Here is a 26945-nt window from a genome sequence, read left to right on the forward strand (position 1 = left end):
TCACAACCACACTTCCATGGCTTTGCTGAATGGGGGTGAGAACCAGAAATCTTCTTGGGGGTTAAAAAGTTTAAGGTATCCTAATAAGACATCCTATGTAAAAGGCTGAGGACAAGTTCTTGGGACTCAGACCAGAATAAAACCATCTGTGTTCCCTTTCTCCTAAGTCTGTGCCTTTATCTGTTTCCCCAGATCTGTCCAGATGTCTGCCAGAAGCACAGTCATATCTTCTTGTGTACAGAGGGATTCTACTCTTTGAACGTGAAACTAAAGGGTGTGTCAATATGAACTTGTTTTGTTTGTATCCTCCTACATACACAGACAGTGCTGTTTATTATCTTTGTACTGGCTGTGCTTTATCCCTCTGACTAGACTTCAACTGAAGAGCTAGGACAATGTTTTCACCAGTTTTGTCATACAACTTTATTATGTAAAAGAAGTCTCAAAAGAATACACTTATGTCAATATAAAAAGCATAGAAGTATAACTTAGGATAAACAGTTTCATTACCAGGTCATGTTACAAAAGTACTGAAAATATCGCAATTTATATAGAACAACAAAAATTAACAAATATTCAAGTTCTCAAGATCATTTGGTATCCATAAAATTGCCTCCTTCAGTCAACACAGATAACATAAATACTGAACTTATAATATACATTGGTTTCATATTATGACACCAAAAATTGTTCAGGGCTTTGTGTGAATATTTGGCTGTTTAGAGTTTTAGTATTAATCGTATAACTTTATCTCTCACGTGAGGATCACTGTGCTCTGCTAAGCCTTGGAGTTTCTGACCAAACTGTTTTGCTTCCTGGAATATGGAAATAAGTTCATATTTAGTGAACTCTTCTTTAGTAAATAGCTTCGCCTTCTTTTTGAATTGGAAATTTAAATTCTCAAAAATTTCAATTATATTAAGAATATTGGCCTTTGACTCATTTTTGTTAAAGGGAGTGACCAATGATGACAGTGCTTTGGCACTAATCAGTTCTCTTGTATTAGCTTGGTTTTTAGATAAACACATGAACACTTTTAAAACATAAAATTTAGTTTTGACATTTCCCTTGTCTAACAAGGTGAGGAAATCTGGAATATAATTGGCAGTCATATGGTGATTCTCAAATTTCACACTCAAATGCTCCAATAATTTTAGTCCAGCAAGTTGCACAGAGGAGTTCAAAGGATAAGAGATTACATCCTTGCAAACTTGATTTATGTATGACTCTTCTGTTTTTAGTTCTTCAGAAGACTCAGAGTTGTCATCTACCTTAGCTCTAGGGTGGCCTTTAATATTGGGATTATTGACCAAGTTTTCAATCATAACAGTAATACCTACATCATGAACTATATCTTGGGTAAATGGGTAAGCAGGACTGATGCCCATTATCATCTTTGCTATTTCATGAATGAAAGGATCTTTAGTTAACTTAAGTAGGGCAATGAGTTTATCAAATTCTTTAGGCTCTAAACTGAAGACACGTGATTTGCAGTGGCAGGTTTTTTGATCAGGACCATACTTTTCCCTATACCTGATCTGTTCTTTGATCTCAGCTAAGGTCTGGAAGTAAGGCCCATGATAAGGCGGAACCTTGGTCAGAGGCCGAATCCCCAAAGGAGTTTCAATCAAGGTCTCAACCAGAGTCCAATTCCTGTCTGGATGTAAGAATCGTTCCCCTCCCTCTATTGGAACTAGAACACTATACCTGGCCCTGGACCATGCTGCCACTTTTTGCTTTATAGTAAGTTCTGGTTCGGGTGTGAGCTTGGACTTTTCCTGGATCTTAGGTGGAGGCTTATAAACTTGATAAGGGGTCTCTTCTTCAGGCCAGAACCAGGATCCTAAACTAGGCTCTTCTCCACTCCAGAACCAGGAGCAGATATTTTCTTCATCCTCATCATTGGACTCGATTATAATACCAACTCTGTCCCCAGTCCTGAACTTGATGCTGGCCTCTTTCCTTCTCTGGGGCCCAGATCCAATATTGGCCTTATGATCAGCTTTAGAAAAGGACCTGATATTGGCTTCCCTTCCAGCATCAGCCTTGACTTCATACTTAGTCACAGCACTGACCCTGAATGTAGGCATGGCTTTTGAATTGTCTGGGGGCACCATACCAGGTTCTGCCAGGGGTTTTGCCTTAGTTTCAGCTATGACTCTAGTCTTAGTGTTGGCTTCCTCTTTGATCACTTCCCTTGCCATAGCCATGGCTTCATTGTAGGTCACTGTTTATGTCCTGACTACTGCTCCATCCCCAGCCTTGGTCTGGGCCACTGGTCTTGTTTTTGGTTCTGCCTCAGCCACTGCCTTGGTATGGATCTTAGCCTTGGCTATAGTGTTGGCAGGGCCACTGATTCCAGTTTTCAAGCCAGCCCCAGCCTCTCCTCTTCCCTTGATTTGGCCTCAGAGCCAGTCATAATCCAAAATAGAGTCAAGGCCAATTTATATACCCTCACCCCCCCTAACAGCCTTGACCAAAGGTCTGTCCCAGTTTGGTGTTTTCATACAAAGTCCAGTAGTCACTCAGCCTCCTTTCAAACTACAGGCTCTGCCAAAGACATAAACAACATGCAGAGAAAGCTCACTCAGGGAAAAACAAATGGCTGTGTGGTGGTCTTCAGCAACTCCAAGGCCACTAGATCTGCCGCCAAAGTTGGATCTAGGAGTGGAGAAAGGAAATGGTGCTTTGAGTCTCTTCCAATTTTTTTCTCACTTTTATTAGCACAGAAAGATGGGAGAGTACAGAAGTGCAGTGCTAAATGAGAGAGGTAGATAATTAGTAATCTCCCTCTTAAATTCACAGTCCCTTCAACTGCAGGTGCTACTAATCTTTCCAGACACAAAACAGGAATATGGAGACTGGGAAAGCTGAGTGGGAGTAAGAGAGCCTGAGAAATCCCTAGACTTGTTCTTTACCTCTACTGGACCCAAGTAGATCTTCACTACCTCATCTTACTAAACTACTGAGGAAGTCTCCATCCACACCCATACCAACCTGCACTGATCTAGAGTAATATTTTCTCATTTCCTTGCTTTAAATAATAATAAGCCTGACAGAAGATCTAAGGATAAATAAACAAACAGGAGGTTATGGAAACTGATCTCTTGGTAGACAGACCTTGGTTCCTGTTCCCTATATTTAGAGTTCTTCGAATGTTTTCTTCCTTTCAGTCCCTTCCTCCCATTTCCCTACTTCAAGGCTTCTTGTCCTCCTCCCTGCTGCCCACCATTTTCCTCTTCAGTGAATTCCCTGGCATTTCTCTAGTTCAGAATTGGGCTAGGGTAAAGCATACAGATAGGAAAATCAAGTGGGAAGTGAGAAAAGCAAATGTTACCCTTCTCTACCTCCAATGCGGATGAAGACTCCCAACTAAATTAGTGGACCCAATAGGGGTTAAAAAACTGGTGAAACAGAAGGGATATAATTCTCTAATCTCAATCATCCCTTGTTCCACTACCACCACACCAATCTTAACAGACACAGGGCACTTTTCTCTTTACCCTTTCCTGGCTTCAAGTTGGGTTACCATTTATAAACCTTCACAACAACTGAGAGTTCCACATACCTAGAGAACACACAGAGATTAACAAAAGCAGAGATAAATGGAGACACAGGAGACAATGGAGACTGAGTCCTTGGTAGAGAGAGTAGCACCTAGGGCACCGATCCCTTCTGGATACAGGTACTTGTTTGCCAAAAATTTCTACTGCCCTTTCTCCCCCCTTCATCCCTCAAATCTCTAATCTCATCTGCTCCATTCCCAAAATCTGACAACTCCCCTGTAGAGACAACACAAATATCCCTGCACAATACTGGTGGTTTCAATAGGGATGGAATGCTCACTCATGGAACTTGGCTGGGAAAGCAATGAAAAGTTTTATTTCCAAATTTCATCTAAGTTTTTGTTTCCTTACTCTCCCAAAGTCTATCATTTTCTGCAACACAATGCAAGTAAAAAGGGACTGTTTGGGAAGCTGATGAAAGGAGATCTGGAGTTTCCCCTAGACCCCTACCTGCTCTAGTTTTATCTATCTACCACCTTCAAGCACCACCCACTACACAAAAATTTCTTATCCCGCCCCTTTGAGGTCCTCTGGCCCCTACAGATCCTTACAGAAGCATGGAGTGCTGCAAATTTAGGAACAGACCTACACATATAAATGCATAATACACATCCAAAGACCAAAAGAAACGACAGAGGAAGAGACTTGGTTATTACTGGTCAGACTAGTAACCAGGACTCAAAACCCTATTCTAATTCAGGGCCTTGACTATCAAACACTTACAGCCTGTTTTTACACTCTCTGCCTTACAGGGCTTCCCAGACAAGTGTTCTTACAGAGAACAGCAGTCCTTCCTCCTATTATACAATCCTCCATTTCTCCACTAGAAGCCGCTATTATATTCCTTTCCCTTCCCAAACACGGTGGCGGTGGGCCGAGGGTCTGGAAATCACACCAGCAAGAGGCATTTTAACTTTAGCGTTGTATGCCACTCGAGTTACGTCTGTTTCCCTGTGACCGCCCGTGCCGTGTGACCAGGTCACATATCCCACATTCATTTCCAACACCCATGTCCACACTCCCATGCCCTCATTCTCACTGACCTGCTCTGCCTGGATCTGGGGCAGTTTTCTCATTTCCATGCCTCAAGGGGTGCCGTGCCCTACAGAAAAAGGGACGAACAGTCACACGGACACAAAGGACACGAGACTATGGCGGCGACTGTGTTTGGGGATTGGCCCCGCATATGGAACGAGATAGTGCTTTATCAGATTAAGGGCCATAATTTCCAAACAACAGTAACTTTTGGGTGTTCCCTTTTCCTTCCCATCCCGAGGTGCTCAGGAACCCGCTCCCAGTGACTAAATTAACAACTACCTTTTTTTCCGCAGAGTGTGCTTGCCACTTCCCCAAAACCAAAATCGACAGAAGGAGGAGCTAGTGTAGTTTAAGAGGACTCAGCCTGACGGAAGCGGACTGATACCAAGCTTTGCAGAATGTCTTTTCTCTATCTGTCGGTGAGTTCCATCCATCCCGCCCAGCCTGGCTGTTTCTGGCATTGGAACGGGCAGGGGCGTGGTCAGTATATAAAGATAGCAGCGCTGGACAGAGAACGCTCCCCCTACCATCCCCCTACCAAGCCTACATTCCCCCCCCCCCCAACTGAAAAGTTCCCTGATTCTGAGCGGTGACGTAAGTCAGTCAGTCCCGACCTGACAAGGCGGACTGATACCAAAGTGTCGTATTTACTCTTTCACATCACCAAAGCCCAGTATGTACACGTTGACAGCACCAAAGCCCTAGGTCCACCGAAGAGGGCGGGTTGGAAGAAGGGGTCGATAGGAGAAGGTTGGGAGGCTGGAGACTGAGAGGAAGGTAAATTTCAACCTGTTTCAAAAATTGTGTGTTCCCTCTATGAGAGAAGCCGCTCCAAGAACTCAGTTTTCTACACGAAATGGGGCAGGGTGTCTGGAAGGTTGCTCTGGACTGATTTGTTGATCAATATAAAACACGACTTTAGTCTTGTTCTTTGCCCTATTGCCTACCAGATTTTCTGCACGGAAATAATCAAGGTAAAGGTGGGATAAGGATATAGGAAAAGCAGAAATGGAAGAGAGAAGCTTATGAATACCAAACTACCCTTGTGTGCAGAGGTCCCATTCTTATGACTTGCCTCCCCTACTGATAGACATTAAAATTTCAGTACCTAAATATGTAGGGGCCTGAGTGTGGGCACGAGGAAAACAATTCTCTGCTCATGGAAGAGGATTAATAATCAAATACATTCATGCCCATATGCCACACCCCACACCCCCATACCACATAGTTTGCTTATTTGTCACCTGCAATGGAGGATGAAGTAGAACAGAGAGAAGCAGCTTCTAAAGAACACATTAAGTGCCAAACTATCCCATTATCCCATTGTAAGCCCCTTCTAAGCCTGACCCACCATATCTCCCGTACTAAAAGTCAAGTGGGTGGAGAAAGTTCAGGAAAGCAGGCTGAGAGAGAAAAGGCAATTTAAGGCCAGACCACCCTGGAGGTTCTGGGGTAGACCCCCCAAGTTTTTACATTGTTCAGGAGGCCACAATGGGGAGGAAGGCAGGAGAAGGCTGCCATGGAGGCCTTGCCATTTGCTCCTCTTCTATAGGAGGGCAGACCTAGACCTACAACCCTAGGAAACACTCCACTGCTCTGCACCCAGAGTCATTCTTTCTGCCACACTGCTTTTTCCTGCTCATTCGAAATGACTACACACTTTCAGTTTTCACAGTTGCCCAAGAAAGAGGACCTTTCCCTGTCAGGATCCACATCAGGTCATACAATCCTCCCTGTCTGTAGCCCCACAGCCAAGTGTCAGGCACCAGGTGGGTCGAGTTCTGACTCTTCTTACACTGTCTTCCCTAAGAAAAAGGGACACTACCCATGCCTTCACTTCTCAAGACAGATCCTAGTTGCTCTCCTGACTCCTTTTCTCTCAGCAACCACATCCTGCCTAATGAATGCATATGCTCTTTCTCCCTGAATATGTAAAAAAAAAAATGACTTTCCATTTCAAACAATGGCAGGAGAGAGGGTATGAATGAGACTCTAAGTTCCATGTAGGAAGGGCCCTTTTCTCAGTCTTGTTCACCACTGTTTCCTCAATGCTACACATAGAAAAAAAAAGTAGTCAATCAGTAGTTGAAGGAAGTGAGGGACCATTGAGTTATGAGAATTCTGCTCTGTGCTATCTTCTATTGGCTGTAGATCAATACTTATTTACAGATATGTCTTTGTCTTTGATGTCTGTGACCCCAGGTCTTAGCCTAGAGTCTGTCATGTAGGAGATGCCCTCTATATCATTTTTCAATGGAGGAAGGAAGCAAGAATTTAAAAAAATATTTTGAATAGAAAACTGAAGTATCTTAATAACTCATATTTAAGGAATATTTGGGGGGGATACATGTACTTTGAATTTTATATTAGTGATTCATTAGTTTTTCTTTTTCTGATTTCATTCTTGCTTAAATCTATGCCTTACTAAGCTCCTAATATATAGCAAACCACTATGGATTCATAAAGAAAAGACCAATGACCAACAATCTAATAGAAAAATAGGCAAATATATGAACAGATTGTTCATAAAAAACAAATTAATGTTTCTAAAATGTATGAGAAAATGTTTCATCTTTGATAATAACAGAGATGCAAATTATAAACACAGTGACATATTTTCTAATCTATCAATTGGCAAAGAAGAAAAAATTTGAAAGCAAATTGTATTATAGAAGAAGTGGAAAAACTGGCGTTCTTATACATCACCAGTGGGAGTGTAAATTGTCACTCCCTCTGTGAAGGTAATTTGGCAATCTTTATCAAAATACAAATTCACAAAGACATTAACAAACAATTGTATTTTAAGAATGTATCTTAAAGTAATAGTTATACACTGAAAAATGCTGTGTGTACAAGAATACTCACTGCAGATTTTTTTTGATAGTGAAAGATTGGAAATATTCTAAATAATTATCAATAGGAGCAGGTTAAATAAATTATGGTGTATCTCCATGCAATATGCAGCTGTTAAAAAGAAATTATATATAATATTATATATAATTATATATATTATATCTCCAAAACACATTTTTAAGTAAAGAAGGAGAAGGCAAGGTGCAGAACAATGCTTATTGTGCTCTCATTGACCTAATAATGCTTTGTTACATGTATCCATATAGTGAATATCTCTGTCTATATCAATGAGTAGTAACTGGTAATAGGTCTTGCCTTTTTTGGAGAGTAATCTATTGGCAGTCAAAGATGGGAAAGAGACTTGGATATGTACTTGTATGAACTTTTGTGCTTTTTGAATTTTCAACCCTGTGTTTGTATTAACTATTCAAAAATAACTTTCAATTTAAATAAAATGTGCCTTAGAATCAGAGTATATTTAAAATTTTTATACCACACTTTTAGAAATGCTCCAACTCCACAGGTCTACACATCTGGACTTTACACCATGTTAGTAAAAGACAGTGAGGGAAGTCCTTTTGTTGGTTTAGAAATATTTCCAATTCATAGAAATGGCATTAATGAGTGTAGATGGCTTACACTCTAGATTTGAAGGACAAGCTTCCAAGAGTCCCTTAACTTCACATTTCTCCTATGTGATCCATAATCTAGTTTACTAGGTAAGTTCATAATAAATTTTATACTACTACTACTATTAAAGTTACTTTTGCTTTATATTCAGGAGATTGTATCGGAATCCATACAGAGGTGTGATGTGAAACAGCACTTAAAAAATTTATTGAATTTATTGGGGTGACATTGATTATTAAAATTATACAGCTTTTAGCTGTACGGTTCTATTATACATCATCTATATTTCTGTTCACCACCCCAAGTCATCTCCTTCCATCTCTCAAAACTCATAATAACACCCAAAGAGTAGAAATACCATTGACAATAATAATTATGAGAGATATCCTTTCTATTTCTTAGGCATCTATTATTTTGGGGAGGTCCTAGATTTTGGGTTTTTCATTGGAGGTAACAGAGAGCAGTGAGATGGTTCTCATGATCATATTTTTTTTAAAACTGAATTTTTTGGGGTGACATTGGTTAATAAAATTATATAGGTTTTAGGTGTACCATTCTATAACACATCATCTGCATATTGTATTGTGCATTCATCAGTCCAAGTAAAGTCTCCTTCCATCACCATTTATTCCCCCTTTTACTTCTACCTCCCTCTCTCTTTTCCCTCTGGTAATCACCATGCTCATGATCATACTCTTAATTCACCTGTTGCTTTAGAAATGTCCTTTGTTCTGAAAATGATTCAGCGTCTTTTGTGTTGCAAATATTTGTATTAAAATTGCTGGGAATGTCTAGTTTCCTCAGTCTTTATTTTTTATCACCTAAGTTATATATGTTCACAGAAGAAAAAATAGTAATTAGAAGGAAATGAAAAAAAGAAATTGCATATCCTAACATTTTAGTATATATCCTTCCAGGCTTTTATCAATGTGAGTGTGTGTGTGCACGTATACGCATGAGGCGGAGCTGGCTCCAAGGCCCCAGCTCGGTTGGAAACTTCTCAGTCCAGCAGAGGTTTTGGTGGAACAAATTTATCCAGGACACTGTATTTTGTCTGTGGGATTGGAAGGTGGCTAGTCTATCTAGAGGAGAAGAGCGCAGAACTTCCATCTTCCTTGCCTTTTATTGAGGAGGGGATTTGGGAGATACAAGGTCAAGACTTAATGACTCATCAATAAGCTTTCAGGCGCTCGGGTTACAATTGACAGCTACTGATTATAGATATCAATACAGAGAACACAGTGATCAGTCTGTGTCAGGGTCTGCTAAACATCCTGATGCCATGCTGACATCAGATACAAGGCTTCATATATTTTTAGCTACAGATTGTTTATAATTAACTGAGAGATAAGAAAAGCAGAGCAAGCTCTAAAGCATAGTCCGTCGGCAGCCGTCTGTCTCGAGAGACGATGGTGTAGCTTCTTAAGAGTCTATCTGCACCGCCGAGAATGGCTGTGCAGTCCAACTCGGGAGTGACACGGTATCTGTCTCCTCCCGTGTTGAATCGACATCTTGCGATGACGCTGGAGTGTCCCCTCCAGTGAAGCTGAAGCTACAGAGCCTGGGCGGGGTGATATGGAGGGTCTGCTGTTGCCCATGCAGCAGACCCCCCCTCTCTTCGCAGCTGAAGGGTCCAAGGGAAAGACGGAGTCAATACAGCTTGGCTTCAGGTGCGCCGCAGGAGTTGCCGGTGATGACTACAACGTCAAACCGCCTTAGGGACTCCGGCTCCGGATTTTCTGTCGGGGTTTACTCCCCTAGCCTTTCCCCTGAAGAGGTATGCCACAAGGCAGCAGAGGTTTTTTGGAGTCAGAGTTTTCCTTCTCTGATGTGCCCTGACTGGAAGATCGAACCAGCGACACTTAGCTCGCAGGCCGACGCTCAATCCACTGAGCCAAACCAGCCAGGGGGTAAAGCATAGTATTCATTCTTTAAATCCAATTCCCATGGGAACCCTCTGAGTGGCCTTTGGTCCTGTTTGCCTCACAGTCATGAGACTTAGAGAACTTCCTGGGGGGTAGGAGTGGGGCTGGCTCGAGGCTTGGGCTACAATTCCTGAAACCACAAGGAGCGGTCCCTACACACAATCTTCACAAAGTAGATTTCATTATAATCATTTATCTTTCCTGCAGCATAAAATATGCTGTTATTTCTCCCATTTTAAAAACATACTCTCTTGACTCCTCTTCCTGCAAAAGCTTCTACCCCTTCCATTCTTTGTTTCAACTATTTTTCTGTTTGTTTATTTGTAGTATTTTGCAATTTGCTTTAAAAACATCTTGGAAGATTTTAGTGATACAGGGAAAATTCCAAAGAAATGATGCCAACTGAAAAATAGATCCTCTAAAACAATGTTATCCAGATGGTAAGTTATATAAGGAAAGAGTATTGCAAAGAAAAGCAAAAGTCAGCAGTGGTGATTATGCTCATGATTTGGATTGTGAGCTCCCCCCCACCCCGTGATGTTATACTCTTCTGTATTTTCCACATTTCTACAGTAAGTATATTCTAGCCATGAAAATTCAGTACCATTTTAAAAGGACTCCACTGTGGATTTCTAAAGATTATGGTAAAATATAGACAGCATAAAATTTACCAATTTAACCATTTTAAAGTGTACAATGCAGTCGCATTTAAGTATGTTCACAATGTTGTATAACCATCATCATTATCTAGATTCAGAAATTATTTAGAAACCCCATACTATTAAGCACTCACTCTCATTCTCCCTCCACCCAGGCTCTGGCAACCACAAATCTGTTTTCTGTCACTGTGGTTTACTGATTGTGGATATTTCATATAAATGAGCTTTTTTCACTTAGAAAACTATTTTCAGGGTTCATCTACATTTTAGTGTGTCTTTTTTTAATTGTGGAAAAGGTCACATAACATAAATTTACCCTTTCAATCATTTTATTTTATTTTTTTAATGTTTTATTGATTATAATGTTACATTTGTCCCAATTTCCCTTCCCTCTTCTCCCCTCCACCCGGTGGCCCCCCTCCCTCCAGTTGTCCCCCCCTTTTAGACCATGTCCATTAGTTGTGCATATAGTTCTTCTCAACCTCTCTCTGTCTATTCCATTCCCTCCTACCATGATCCTTAATTCCTATATCATCTCCCTCCCTCTCCCCCTTCCCCCTCCCTGCTGACCTCCCCCCAATATGCTCCCCATACCTATAGTTCTTTTTCCACTCTCGTTGCCCGTTTAGTTTGCCTTTGTTTCAATTCCCTAGCTTCTGTTGTTGTTTCTTGTGATGCAGTTTTCATTTTAGTGTTCATAGTTTTGATCCTCCTTTTTCTAAACCAGTCCCTTTAACATCTCATATAACAGTGGTTTGGATCTAATGAACTCTTTCAGTTTTATTTTGTCCTGGAAACACTTTCTCTGCCCTTCTATTCTGAATGACAATTTCGCTGGATAGAGTATTCGTGGTTGTAGGTTTTTGCTTTTCATTACTTTGAATATTTCTTGCCAGTCCCTTCTTGCCTGCAGGGTCTCCCTTGAGAAGTCAGCTGATAGTCTAATTGGGACCCCTTTGTATATGATTCTTTTCTTCTCTCTTGCTGCTTTTAAGATTCTCTCTTTATCTTTAACTTTTGACATTTTGATTATAATGTGTCTTGGAGTGGTTCTCCCTGGGTCCAGTTATTTTGGAACTCTCTGTGCTTCCTGGACCTGTAAGTCTATTTCCTTCCCCAAGTTTGGGAAGTTCTGCTTTATTATATTTTCACTTAATTTTTCAATTTCTAGTTCATCTTCTTCGCCCTCTGGCAAACCAATGATTCTTATGTTGGGCCTTTTATAGCTGTCCCAGAGGTTTCTGATCCTCTCATCATTTTCCTTGCTTCCCGTTTTTTCTCTCTGCACTGGTTGACTGTTTGTTCCTTCTTTGTGTTCTGGTTTGTTTAGTTGAACTCTGGATTTTATTTCCTCACCATCTGTCTCATATGTGGTTTTGTTCCTTTCAGTATGAGTGTTTTTCGATTCTTTCTCATCTTTTTCCAGATCTTTTGTTAATTCTGTAAGCCACCTGATAACAATGGCCCTGAACTGAGCCTCTGACAGGTTTCTTATTTGTTCATCTGTCAGATTCTTCATCTGTTGCCTGGTGAGCTGCGCCACCGGGATTTCTATAGTTGTCTGCCTCATTTTGACAGATGCGTTTTGTTTTCTTGGGCCGGCTATAGGGGGCGGTGTCTGTGTACTTGTCACAACCCATCGGCCGGCGCCGATCCGCAACCTTTCTCACCCGAGCTTTGTCGTCACTGCCCAGCGACCAGTGGCGATCCGTAACCTATTTCGCAGCCCTGTGGCGGTTTGTGTGGGGGCGGGGGTCCAAGATGGATTCACACAGTTATTCCGCTAGGAGACTGGGATCCATCCTCCCGCCCCCTGGGCCTCACTGTTCGAGGCGATGTGGTGGCTGCTTCTCCCAGCGTTGGGGTCGCGAGCCGCCGGGGTTTGACTGCAGCCGGGATTGTCCTCCCTGCCGCTGGGATTGTTCTCCCTGCCACTGTCCCTGGTGTGACCGCAAACAGCACCACCCACTTTCACTCTTACCTGCCCAACAAGCGCCACTGGTTTATAACTTCATACATTGGGCTTCCATGTAGTTTTATTTTCTGGAATTTCTAGTTATCTTTTGTTTTGAAGTAGTTGTATTCCTCTCTAGTTGTAGAGGGAGGCCGAGCATGTCCGTCTAAGCCTCCATCTTGGCTGGAAGCTCTGATCCACCTTCCATTTTGAATGAGAGCCTTGCTGGGTAGAGTAGTCTTCATTGTAGGCCTTTGTTTTTCATTGCTTGGAATATTTTTTGTCATTCCCTTCTGGCTTGTAGTGTTTCTGTTGAGAAATCTGATATTAGCTTTATTGGAGCTCCCTTGTATGTTATTAGCTGTTTCTCTCTTGCTGCTTTTATGATTCTCTCTTTGTCTTGGACCTGTTTGGATTCATCTTCATTGGGACCCTCTGTGCTTCCTGGACTTGCACGACTTTTTCTCTGATCATGTTAGGAAAGTTTTCTGTCATTACTTTTTCAAACAGGTTTTCCAACCCTTGCTCCTCTGCTTCTCCTTCTGGTATTCCTATTATATGAATATTATTACATTTTATGTTGTCCTGCAGCTCTCTTAAAACCTCTTCATTCTCTTTTCAGTTGGTTTTTGTTGTTGTTGTTGTTGTTGCACTGTCTGGGAATTTTTTTCTACACTGTCTTCCAGCTTGCTTATCCAATCTTTTGCTTCCTCTAGCCTGCTTTTAATTTCTTCTACTGTGTTCTTCAATTCAGAAATTGTATTCTTCAAATCCTCCTGGCTCTTATTGATAGCTTCTATGTCCTTTTTTATGCTGGTGTATTACTCAGTAAGTTCCTCATAGTTTCCCTGGAGTTCTTTGTAGTTTTCTTTGAGCTTGCCGAGTTCATTGAGCTTCCCTATAATCCATGTTTTGAATTCCGTGTCTGATAGTTTGCTCTATTTCATTTAGCAGTCTTTCTGGGGATTCTACCTTTTCTTTCAATGGGAGGTTGTTTCTCTGTCTCCCCATTTTTTGTGTCTCTTCTTGTTTGCTTCTGCTTTTTAGACTGGTCTGCACTTCCTGGATCTGCCCCTGGTGGCATCAGATTTTTCCAGGGCCTAGGCAGCCTATTGTAGACTACCAGAGATTTACTGCCTTTGTTTGTCTCCTTTGGTTGTTAATCTATTCAATCTGTGATCAGCCATCAGCATTAAGCTCCGAGGGTGGAGCAGATTAATTCCTGTGGGCAAAGCTTTTGCTTCCCTTCAGACTGATTCCACATGAATGGGAATGGTCTGCCCACAATGTGGGGAATGAGTCAGCACTGGAACTCATTCGGCTGCTCCCTCAGTTCTCTCCTCAAAGCCACCACCCCAAACTCTCCCCAAGCATCTCTAGTCCTTTCTGCCCTTCCTCTGCTTGAGCCCAGGGTAAGTGGGTGCCAAAATATTTTTGTACGTGATCCGTTTAAGAGCTCTTTGTCTCCAGCTGTTTCTTTCAGGCCAGCAAAAAACCCTGTGGCTTTTCGCATTTTACAGCTGGATGCTATTTTGCTCTGCTCTGTTGCTGTAGGCTGGGAAGCCCAGCTGGGGGTTTAGACCCTGCCCTTCTCAGGGGGAACCCCGGCTGCTGAGCTGTTTCTCAGTTTCTTCAGCTGCCATCCGTGGGAGCCCAGCCAGCTTCTCTGCGTCTCTGCACTCCCTACCGGTCATGTTGTGATGAAGTGGCCTTTTATGTCTCTCTGTGTTTATAAGACTTCTCTCTAGCTAGTGTTCAGTTGGTTATTCCAGGTGATTTCTCCACAATTAGAATGTAATTCCAGATTGGTCCTGGGAGGTGGTTAGTGTAGCTTCCACTTACTTTTCCACCATCTTGGATCTCTGACTTATTTCTTTATTACTTTATTTAATGACATAGTTATCTAAAGTCATTTTTATCAAAATTTATTTTATTCATGCTTTGTTAGTTTAACTCCTCCTGAAATTTTTTGTCTTCTCAGTTTCTTTTTTTTTAATTTTGACAGTTTAGGTATCCTCCAAATGTCTTTAGTCAATTTGAGGACACAGCCATTTTATTTTATTAGTTCCAAGAAGCATTTAAAAGTTAACAGCCCTGGCTGGTGTGGTTCAGTGGATTGAGCACTGGCCTGCAGACCAAAAGTCACTGGATCAGTTCCCTGTCAGGCGCATGCCTTGGTTTTGGGCCGGTCCTTGGTCGGAGGGGTGTGAGAGGCAACTGTTTCTCTCACACATTGATGTTTCTCCCTCTCTTTTTCCCTCCCTTCCCCTCTCTCTGAAAAATAAATCAATAAAATACTTTTAAAAAGATTATATATACATGTGTGTGTATATATATATATACATATATATAACTTTTCAGCTACAGATATATTTTTAATTTTTGATTTATTGTTTTTCTATTACAGTTGTCCCACTTTTCTCCCATTTATCCCCCCCCACCCAGCCCACCCCTTCTCCCACAGTCAATTTCCACCTCATTGGGGATAGTTCCTTTACTAAAGCCTTCCCCTACTTATCCCTCTTCTCTCCCTCCCCCCATCTCCCCTGGTAACTGTTAGTCTGTTCCTTGTTTACATGCCTCTGGTTCAATTTTGCTCACTTGTTTGTGTTGTTCATTAGTTTCCTGTATGAGGTGGTATCATTATGGTATTTTTCTTTCATTGTCTGGCTTATTTCGCTAAGCATAGTTCTCTCTCGTTCTATCCATGTTATCTCAAATGGTAGGAGTTCCTTTTTTCTTTCTGCTGCATAGTATTCCGTTGTGCAAATGTACCACAGTTTTTTTGATCCACTCATCTACACATGGGCACTTAGGCTGTTTCCAGCACTTGGCTATTTTAAATAGCGCTGCTATGAACATAGTTAGCTCCAGATATTTCAGGCAGTCTTTATGACCTAACTATCTGAGAACTGATAAAATAGAAGGACGACTTCAGTGACTGCATATACAAGAAATTTTTGCTTTGCAAAAATATTTGTTTGACACTGTCACTACTCAAATGGGTGACAGCAGCAACAACGAGTACTCAGTGGAGAAAATATGTTTTCCAGAGTTGTTACACTCCAATATTAAAAATATCCATCTTTAAACAACAACAAAAAGAATGGCAAGGCATACAACTAACATGGAAGTATGGCCCAAGAGCTGAAAATTTCAATAGATGAAAAAAAATTTACTAGAATTGTTCTACAGCATATTTCAGCATGCAAAATAAAGAATCAGTGAACTTGAAGGTAGGACAGTAGAAATGATCCAGTCTGAAGCAAAGAAAGAAAGAATGAAGAAAAATGGACAGTCTAAGGGACTGTAGGATACCCTCAAGCACACACACATGTGCATCATAGAAGTCCCAGAAGGAGATATATGAGGGAAAGGTGAAGAAATAATATTTAAAGTAATAATGATCAAAAAATTTCCAAAGTTGATGAAAATGTGAATGTTCACATCTAAAAACCTCAGTGACATCCAAAGAGGATAAACTTGAGAAATAATACTGAGAAGCATTATAATCAAACTGTCAAAAACCAATGATAGATATTGAAAGCAGTAAGAGAGAAAAGCAACTCATCATGTGCAAGTGATACTCAAAGAATATTACAACTGATGTGAATGAGAAACCATGGATGCCAGAGACAATGGAATTTCATACTTAAACTGCTAATATATAAATGGGAAAAAAAACTGCCAACCAAAAATTCGATATCCAACAAACTATCCTTCAAAAAGAAAGGAGAAATTATGATATTCCCAGGTAAACAAAAGCTGATGCAGTTCAAAGTTTGTATCCTAGCCCTACAAATAATACTAAATGGAGTCCTTCAGGATGAAATGAAAGGGCATTAGACAGTAATTCAAAGCCAGGTGAAGAAACAAAAAACTTTATTAAATGTAATTAACTACATAGGTAAATATAAAACCAGAGATTACTGAATTTTGGCTTTAAAACTTCTGCTTTGTTTCCTACATGACTGATAATAGTTCCATAAAGTAGTAATTATAAATATATGTTAAGAGTCACACAAGGCACAAAGGAGTCAATTTTAGGATAACAACATAAAATTAGCGTAATGTACAGCTGTACTGAAACAAACTCTGGTATGCCTGTGAAGTTAAGTTTGTGTCAATTCAAAAGTGATTGTTTAAAATTTAGGAAGGTTAAATACAATGCCCATGGTGACCACTAAGTAAATAACACACATACACACACACACACACATATGACAAGAGAATATAAAATGAAAATGAGGAAAAAATTGATAAACTACAAAATAAGTCACTTTAGTAAGAATTAAGAATAAAAAATATGAGAAATTATGCTTAGTGAAATAAGCCAGGCAAAGAAAGAAAAATACCATATGATATCACCTAATACAGGAAACTAAAGAACAACACAAACAAAGGGACTAAATAGAACAAAGAGCAGAATAGCAGTCAATAGGGGGGAGGGGAGAGGGAGAGAAGGGGGATAAGTAAGGGAAGGGATTAGTCAAAGAACCCATATAAAAGACTCATGGACATGGACAACGGGGAGGGATATGATTGCGGGAGAGGGGGTGGGTTGGGTGGGGGAGAGAAATTAGGGGAAAAGGGGACAACTGTAATTGAAAAACCAAAATAAAAAAAAAATAAAGGATCTCTAGGTGACTTCAAAAAAAAATATGAGAAATACAGAAAATATAGCAAAAACACAGACTGAATTACTATCTACAAGAGATCCAAAGAATGAAATAGGTTGAAGTCGAAAGAATGGAAAAGTGTATTCCATGTAAACAATTAGAAAAAGTTAGCTGAGGTGTCTATACCAAAGTCAAACAAAATAAATATTAAATAATAAATTATTCCAAGATACAGTGAAGATCATTATATATAGAAAATATAGTAATTATAAACATATATGCACCAAACTAGAGAACTCAACATACTGACAGAATTCAAGGGGAAAATAGACAGTTCTTCAAAACTAGTTTATGAATTCAATATGCCACTTTCAGTAATGGATAAAACATCTAGACAGAAGGTCAGTAGGAGAAGAGAGGATTTGAACAAAACCATAAATCCACTAGAGCTAATAGACATGTATAGAACACTTTAGCCAACCACACTGGAATACACATTCTTCTCAAGTGTACATGGAACATTCTCTGGGAAAACCATATGTTAGGCCACAAAAGAAGTTCTCAATAAACTTCAAAAAACTGAAATCATATAAAGTTTCTTCTCTGCAGTGGAATGAAGCTAAAAATTCATAACAGAGGGAAAGCTGGGAGAGGTGCCAATATATGGAAACTGAGAACACACACTTAAACCACCTATTGGTCAAAGAATAAATCATGAGGGAAAAATTTAAATATCTTTAGGCAATTGAAAATGGAAACACAGCATACCAAAACTTGTGAGATGCAGCAAAAGCAGTGCTCAGAGGAAAATTTATTAGTCATTACAGAAATGTAAGTCAAACCATAATGGGAATGTAAAATCGTTCTGCTAGTCCAAAACAGTTTGATGGTTTCTCACAAAATTAAACACAGAAACACCATATGACTCAGCTATTCCACTCCAAGGTGTACATGCAAAATAATTGAGAAGTACTAAAACAAATTCTTGTACACAAATGCTCACAGCAGCATTACTTATAATATTCAGCCCTGGCTGATGTGGCTCAGTGGATTGATTGCTGGCCTCTGAATCAAAAGGCTGCTGGTTTGATTCCTGGTCCTGGATTCTGGACCAGGTCCCTAGTTGGGGGCATGTGAGAGGCAACCGATTGAAATATCTCTCACACATTGATGTTTCTTTCCCTCTTTCCCTCTCTTCCCCTCTCTCTAAAAATAAATAACTAAATAAATAAAATATTTTTAAAATATTCAAAAAGCTGAAACAACCCATATGTCAACTGAAGGATGAGTAGATAAAGAAATTGTGGTATATACATACACTAGAATATTATTAATACAGAAAAAAATGAAGTATTGAGATATGCTTCAGTGTGAATGAACTTCAAAAACACTATGGTTAGGCAGATACAAAAATTCACATACTGTTTGATTCCATGTATGTGGAATATCCAGAAGAAATAAATATAGATTTTTTACCAGGGGATGGGAGAGAGGAAAAATGGGAGTAATGGCTTAATGTGTATTGGGTTCTCTAGGTGACAAGGCTGGGGCTTTTTTAGGCTTTGATCACTAGGACACTGCATGGAATAACATGGAATTATTACTTATGTAATGATGATTATCTCCTTAGTTTATATTTTTAAGAAATTCACATGACAATATATAGACCCAGGTGTAAATATACATAAAGAACTGAAAAATAGTAAGAGGTAGGAAATAACTTGGCCAAGATGCAAAAATAGAGGCACAATTGTAAATTGGTGGTACATCACTTGTATCATCATTTATAGGATTGCAACTTGAATTTGTTTTGGTACCACTATTATTTTAGTTTCAAGGACATCCAGCCAAGATGGAGGCCTAGACAGACATGCTGGGTCTCCCTCCACAACTAAGAAGAAATACAATTACCTCAAAAATAGAGACAACCAGAAGTTCCAGAAAATCAAGCTGCATGGAAGTCCAACAAACAAAGATATAAAAATGAAATACTCATCTAGACAGGTAGTAGGGGTGGAACTGGGGTGGAGAGGATGTGGTGTGGTGGTGGCAGCAGCAGCGGCAGGCTGGCAGAAACTGCAGTCACACGTTTTAAAAAGTCAGGAGGGACACCTGGGGTGCGCTCCCAGCTCCTGACCAGACCATGCAGCTCACGGTCCTAGCGCTGGAGAAAATGAAGTCTCATTTCTTCTGACTGCAAACCAGTGGGGGTTGGGGTGGAGGCAGAAACTGCCAGTCTCTCAGCAGAGTCTGCTTATTTAAAGAGCCCCAGAGTCCTAGAACATCCGCAGACCCACTCACTCTGGGAACGACAGCCAGGGCAATAGCTATAGGGGCTCCAGTCCCATACAAAAGTCAGAGAAGTGCCTGGAAAAGGGCAGGTGCTGAGCAAGCAACATTGTTCCCTCTGTGACCCCTCCCTCATATACAGCGCCACAACGTGGTGAAACGGTTTGCCCTGGACTGAAGAATACCTAAGGCTCCACCCCTTAACTGTAACAGAAGTGACAGCTCTACCTAAGACACAGAGGCAAACAAACAAAGGAGCCTGTCAAGATGAGGAGACAGAAAAGTATGGCCCAAAAGTGGGGACAGATCAAGGTTCCAGTGGGAGAACTAAGTGATGAGGAGATAGCCAACCTAACAGACATAGAGTTCAAAACACTGATGAAAAAGATGCTCACAGGCTTGGCAGATATGTTTAAGTACAACAAACACATAAGGGAAGAACTGAAATCTATGCTATATGAAATGAAGAAAAATCCATACAAAACCAATCGTGAAGGGAAAGAAACCAGGGTTCAAATCAATGATTTCGAACATAAGAAAGAAAAAAAAGTCAACCAGTACAGAATGAGGAAACAATAATTGAAAAAAATAAGGAGAGGCTTGGGAACCTTTGGGACAACTTTAAACGTGCCAACATCTGAATAATAGGGTTGCCAGAGGAGAAGAAGAAGAGGAAAAAACTTAAAGCTTATGTGAAAAAATAATGAAGAAAAACTTCCCAAATTTGGCAAAGGAAATGGACATACAAGTCCAGGAAGCACAGAGAGTCCCAAACAAACTAGAATAATATCGGAAAAGGTGAAGCCAAAGAACTTTTATGGACAACCCATGGACATGAACTAAGTGGGGTAGGATTGTTGGAGGGAAGTGGGGTATTGGGTGGAGGGAAGCAAAAGGAAAGAAATTGGGACTACTGTAAAAACATAATAAATAAAATGTACTGGAAAAAGTTTGGGAGGGATATCTCAGGAGCGAGGAGTCTTAACCCCACACCAGCCCCAAAAGCCCGGGGTTCCAGTACCAGAAAGGTAAGTATCCACACCTTCTGGATGCAAAATCCTGTGGGGATTGAGTTGGTGAAAAAACTGCTGGAGCCCCAAGCAGTTCATCTTAAAGAACCCACACATGAACTCACCTGCTTAGACTCATTCCCTCTGGGCTCGGTCACTGGGGTGCAGTTTGAGGGACACCAGTGGTATACAGGGAGAAACTGAAGTGTTTGGCATCTGGGTGAGTAGAGACCCTTGTCTCTATTCTGGGCCCTCTCCCTACAGAGATGGCAGGCTTGTTCCACCTCTGAGATTCCATCAACCTGATAACTCTGTTTGACCTGCCTTAGAGACCTCCAGAGACTCCACCCCACACAATTTATGGGCCCATCCAAGCTGCTTTTCATTCTTTACAACTTCCTAAATCCTATCAAATAAGCAACAGCTGGCCTCAGTGAGTTCAAGTCCTGGCACTGCAAGCAGCCAACTTAGATTCATAGCTTGGCTTGGCCTAGGAATCTCCAAGACTAGCACAAATAGCAGCAATCTCAAATTGATTTATAGCTCAGGCAAGTGCCCCAGGCACAACACAGGTGGGGGCTGACCTTGGCCTGCACTACCCTGGGAAACCCCAGGGCTAGTGCTCCCAGTGGAGAGCTACGGTCCATGTTGGAGCACCACCACCCTGTCCCTGGACAGATGATCCTCTGCAAAAAATGGAGGTTGGTGGCCAGTGGTCACAGACAATCCTTGTAACTGACTGGCCTTGGTAAATCCCTCCCATTGATCTGCCAAGAGCATCCAAGGGTCAACTACAAGAGGAGGGTATACTCAGCCCACACAAAGTACACACCTTGACTACCCAACTTGGGTAATAGGGAAGACTGTACCCCTGGACCCTACAAGGCACGTACTAAATTAGGCCATACAACCAATACATGGAATTAAAGCAGTTCTACCTAATACACAAAAGAAAACACAGAGAGTCTGGCAAATTGATGAGGCAAAGAAATATCGCCCAAATGAAAGAACAGAACAAAATCCCAGAAAAAGAAGTAAGTGAAACAGAGATAGTCAACGTATCATATTCAGAGTTCAAAACACTAGAGATCAGGATGCCCAGAGAAATTATTGAATATGGCCACAAAATAAAGGAAGAAATGGAGTTTTTACAAAGTGAAACAAAGAAAAATATACAGGAAACTGACAGCGATGGGAAGGGGGCTGGGCTTCAAATCAACGATTTGGAACACGCAGAAAACATACATATTCACCCAGAACAGAAAGAAGAAACAATAATTGAAAAAAAGGGAGAGGCTTAGGAACCTCTGGAACAACTTTAAATGTACGAACATCCAAAGCATAGGGGCGCCTGAAGGAGAAGAGGAAGAAACTGAAAACTTATTTGAAAAAATAATGAAGCAAAACTTCTCTAATTTGGTGAAGGAAATAAACATACAAGTCCAGGAAGCATAGAGTCCCAAACATGGACCCAAAGAGGACTATACCAAGACACATCATAATTAAAGTACCAAAGGTTGAAGATAAAGAGAGAATCTTAAAAGCAGCAAGAGAAAAGAAGAAAGTTACCTACAAAGAAACTTGCATAAGACTATCAGCTGATTTCTGAAAATATATTTTGTAGGCAAGAAGGGACTGGCAAGAACTATTCAAAGTGATGAAAAGCAAGGACCTGCAACCAAGACTACTTTATCCAGCAAAGCTATCATTTAGAATGGAAGGGCAGAGGAAGTGCTTCCCAGACAAGGTAAAGCTAAAGGAGCACATCATCGCCAAGCCATTATTACATGTAAAGGGACTTAAGAAAAATAAGATAAAAACTATGAACATTAAAAAGACAACCACTCACAACTCTCAACAACTGACTCTAAAAAACAAAAACAAACTAAGCAAACAATCAGAATGGTAACAGAATCATAGGTATGGGGATCGTTTGGAGGGTTATTAGCTGGGAGGGGGAGGGGGAGAAAAGGGGAAATGGTGTAGGGATCAAGAAACATAATTGGTAGGAACAAAATAGACAGGGAGATGTTAAGAATAGTATAGTAAAGGGTGGAGCCAAAGAACTTCCATGCACAGCCCATGGACATGAACTATTGGGGTGGGGATTGCTGGAGGGAAGTTGGGTACTGGGTAGAGGGGGACAAAGGGAAAAAATTGGAACAACTGAAATAGCATAATCAATAAAATATACTTAAATAAAGAAGTTGGACATTATTAGAGCATTTGAGCCAGATATACCACTTGCTCAGTCCCCAAAACCTGGAGGACACTGAATGCTCTCTATCTCTGACACTCCACATCCCAGTGATCAGGATATTCTCCAGGCTCCTCTCCCAAAATATATCCAGAATCTATCCACTTCTCACTACCTACATTACTACCCTCTCTGGCCAAGATACCAACATCTATATCCTGGATTATGCTGCCTTCCATCTAGTTCCTCTGGTTTCATCCCTGCCTCCTTACCATCTGTTTTCAATCCAGCAGCAGAGTGTAGGTCAAATCACTTCACTCTGCTCAAAACTGTATAACAATGGTTTGAAGCCCATGAACGTGTTAAAAAGCCTTGAGTTCATAATTTTAGTATACAACAATAACCGCACCAAATAACACCTTATTTGAAAGTGTTGGTGAATGCCAGGAGATCAAACTATTTTCATGAAAATCCAATGGAAGTAAAAAACAATCAAATAGTAAAAGTAGGAATAAGGGTAAACAGCCATCATATGGTTCATAGGAAGAGCTAGTGATTTTTGAAACTGATATTACTTCAGCAATAATGTTGCTGAGGAGAAGGTGTAAAAGTGAGTTAGCTAATAGCTACAGCAATTCCCAAACTGACCAATTAAGTAATTCTAGTATCTGAACAGGGGTAGAGGCCTCCCTCATCAAGGTGCTACAAACACAAGCAACCTCAAACATGGCCTTGTTTTTGGAATCTCTGGGTAGAGTTGGTATGTGATAAAAGCCACAGAGGGATACTCCCACCCACACCCACACACAGACACCCACACATACATACAGACATTTACTTATTTTTTTTATGAATCTTTATTTTCCTTGTTTTTTTTAAATGTGTTTTATTGATTATAATGTTACATTTGTCCCAATTTCCCTTCCCTCTTCTCCCCTCCACCCGGTGGCCCCCCTCCCTCCAGTTGTCCCCCCCTTTTAGACCATGTCCATTAGTTGTGCATATAGTTCTTCTCAACCTCTCTCTGTCTATTCCATTCCCTCCTACCATGATCCTTAATTCCTATATCATCTCCCTCCCTCTCCCCCTTCCCCCTCCCTGCTGACCTCCCCCCAATATGCTCCCCATACCTATAGTTCTTTTTCCACTCTCGTTGCCCGTTTAGTTTGCCTTTGTTTCAATTCCCTAGCTTCTGTTGTTGTTTCTTGTGATGCAGTTTTCATTTTAGTGTTCATAGTTTTGATCCTCCTTTTTCTAAACCAGTCCCTTTAACATCTCATATAACAGTGGTTTGGATCTAATGAACTCTTTCAGTTTTATTTTGTCCTGGAAACACTTTCTCTGCCCTTCTATTCTGAATGACAATTTCGCTGGATAGAGTATTCGTGGTTGTAGGTTTTTGCTTTTCATTACTTTGAATATTTCTTGCCAGTCCCTTCTTGCCTGCAGGGTCTCCCTTGAGAAGTCAGCTGATAGTCTAATTGGGACCCCTTTGTATATGATTCTTTTCTTCTCTCTTGCTGCTTTTAAGATTCTCTCTTTATCTTTAACTTTTGACATTTTGATTATAATGTGTCTTGGAGTGGTTCTCCCTGGGTCCAGTTATTTTGGAACTCTCTGTGCTTCCTGGACCTGTAAGTCTATTTCCTTCCCCAAGTTTGGGAAGTTCTGCTTTATTATATTTTCACTTAATTTTTCAATTTCTAGTTCATCTTCTTCGCCCTCTGGCAAACCAATGATTCTTATGTTGGGCCTTTTATAGCTGTCCCAGAGGTTTCTGATCCTCTCATCATTTTCCTTGCTTCCCGTTTTTTCTCTCTGCACTGGTTGACTGTTTGTTCCTTCTTTGTGTTCTGGTTTGTTTAGTTGAACTCTGGATTTTATTTCCTCACCATCTGTCTCATATGTGGTTTTGTTCCTTTCAGTATGAGTGTTTTTCGATTCTTTCTCATCTTTTTCCAGATCTTTTGTTAATTCTGTAAGCCACCTGATAACAATGGCCCTGAACTGAGCCTCTGACAGGTTTCTTATTTGTTCATCTGTCAGATTCTTCATCTGTTGCCTGGTGAGCTGCGCCACCGGGATTTCTATAGTTGTCTGCCTCATTTTGACAGATGCGTTTTGTTTTCTTGGGCCGGCTATAGGGGGCGGTGTCTGTGTACTTGTCACAACCCATCGGCCGGCGCCGATCCGCAACCTTTCTCACCCGAGCTTTGTCGTCACTGCCCAGCGACCAGTGGCGATCCGTAACCTATTTCGCAGCCCTGTGGCGGTTTGTGTGGGGGCGGGGGTCCAAGATGGATTCACACAGTTATTCCGCTAGGAGACTGGGATCCATCCTCCCGCCCCCTGGGCCTCACTGTTCGAGGCGATGTGGTGGCTGCTTCTCCCAGCGTTGGGGTCGCGAGCCGCCGGGGTTTGACTGCAGCCGGGATTGTCCTCCCTGCCGCTGGGATTGTTCTCCCTGCCACTGTCCCTGGTGTGACCGCAAACAGCACCACCCACTTTCGCTCTTACCTGCCCAACGAGCGCCACTGGTTTATAACTTCATACATTGGGCTTCCATGTAGTTTTATTTTCTGGAATTTCTAGTTATCTTTTGTTTTGAAGTAGTTGTATTCCTCTCTAGTTGTAGAGGGAGGCCGAGCATGTCCGTCTAAGCCTCCATCTTGGCTGGAAGCTCTGATCCACCTTCCATTTTGAATGAGAGCCTTGCTGGGTAGAGTAGTCTTCATTGTAGGCCTTTGTTTTTCATTGCTTGGAATATTTTTTGTCATTCCCTTCTGGCTTGTAGTGTTTCTGTTGAGAAATCTGATATTAGCTTTATTGGAGCTCCCTTGTATGTTATTAGCTGTTTCTCTCTTGCTGCTTTTATGATTCTCTCTTTGTCTTGGACCTGTTTGGATTCATCTTCATTGGGACCCTCTGTGCTTCCTGGACTTGCACGACTTTTTCTCTGATCATGTTAGGAAAGTTTTCTGTCATTACTTTTTCAAACAGGTTTTCCAACCCTTGCTCCTCTGCTTCTCCTTCTGGTATTCCTATTATATGAATATTATTACATTTTATGTTGTCCTGCAGCTCTCTTAAAACCTCTTCATTCTCTTTTCAGTTGGTTTTTGTTGTTGTTGTTGTTGTTGCACTGTCTGGGAATTTTTTTCTACACTGTCTTCCAGCTTGCTTATCCAATCTTTTGCTTCCTCTAGCCTGCTTTTAATTTCTTCTACTGTGTTCTTCAATTCAGAAATTGTATTCTTCAAATCCTCCTGGCTCTTATTGATAGCTTCTATGTCCTTTTTTATGCTGGTGTATTACTCAGTAAGTTCCTCATAGTTTCCCTGGAGTTCTTTGTAGTTTTCTTTGAGCTTGCCGAGTTCATTGAGCTTCCCTATAATCCATGTTTTGAATTCCGTGTCTGATAGTTTGCTCTATTTCATTTAGCAGTCTTTCTGGGGATTCTACCTTTTCTTTCAATGGGAGGTTGTTTCTCTGTCTCCCCATTTTTTGTGTCTCTTCTTGTTTGCTTCTGCTTTTTAGACTGGTCTGCACTTCCTGGATCTGCCCCTGGTGGCATCAGATTTTTCCAGGGCCTAGGCAGCCTATTGTAGACTACCAGAGATTTACTGCCTTTGTTTGTCTCCTTTGGTTGTTAATCTATTCAATCTGTGATCAGCCATCAGCATTAAGCTCCGAGGGTGGAGCAGATTAATTCCTGTGGGCAAAGCTTTTGCTTCCCTTCAGACTGATTCCACATGAATGGGAATGGTCTGCCCACAATGTGGGGAATGAGTCAGCACTGGAACTCATTCGGCTGCTCCCTCAGTTCTCTCCTCAAAGCCACCACCCCAAACTCTCCCCAAGCATCTCTAGTCCTTTCTGCCCTTCCTCTGCTTGAGCCCAGGGTAAGTGGGTGCCAAAATATTTTTGTACGTGATCCGTTTAAGAGCTCTTTGTCTCCAGCTGTTTCTTTCAGGCCAGCAAAAAACCCTGTGGCTTTTCGCATTTTACAGCTGGATGCTATTTTGCTCTGCTCTGTTGCTGTAGGCTGGGAAGCCCAGCTGGGGGTTTAGACCCTGCCCTTCTCAGGGGGAACCCCGGCTGCTGAGCTGTTTCTCAGTTTCTTCAGCTGCCATCCGTGGGAGCCCAGCCAGCTTCTCTGCGTCTCTGCACTCCCTACCGGTCATGTTGTGATGAAGTGGCCTTTT

General features: G+C 41.2%; 1 protein-coding gene across 1 annotated transcript; it reads right to left on the reverse strand.

Annotated features, from left to right (window-relative positions):
- Positions 1 to 418: 418 nt before the first annotated feature.
- On the reverse strand, positions 419 to 2440 carry ARMCX5 (armadillo repeat containing X-linked 5). Its single transcript, XM_090265325.1, has one exon. It carries the CDS (start codon positions 2208 to 2210, stop codon positions 720 to 722), a length of 1491 nt encoding a protein of 496 aa, XP_090121451.1. The 5' UTR covers positions 2211 to 2440; the 3' UTR covers positions 419 to 719.
- Positions 2441 to 26945: the final 24505 nt, after the last annotated feature.

This window comes from Furipterus horrens, unplaced genomic scaffold, assembly GCF_987537825.1.
Source record: "Furipterus horrens unplaced genomic scaffold, mFurHor1.1.pri manual_scaffold_17, whole genome shotgun sequence".
In the NCBI taxonomy this organism is placed as follows: domain Eukaryota; kingdom Metazoa; phylum Chordata; class Mammalia; order Chiroptera; family Furipteridae; genus Furipterus; species Furipterus horrens.

Coding starts and splice junctions, on each gene's coding strand:
- ARMCX5 (XM_090265325.1), bottom strand. CDS start 2,210: ATGGCTATGGCAAGGGAAGTGATCAAAGAGGAAGCCAACACTAAGACT.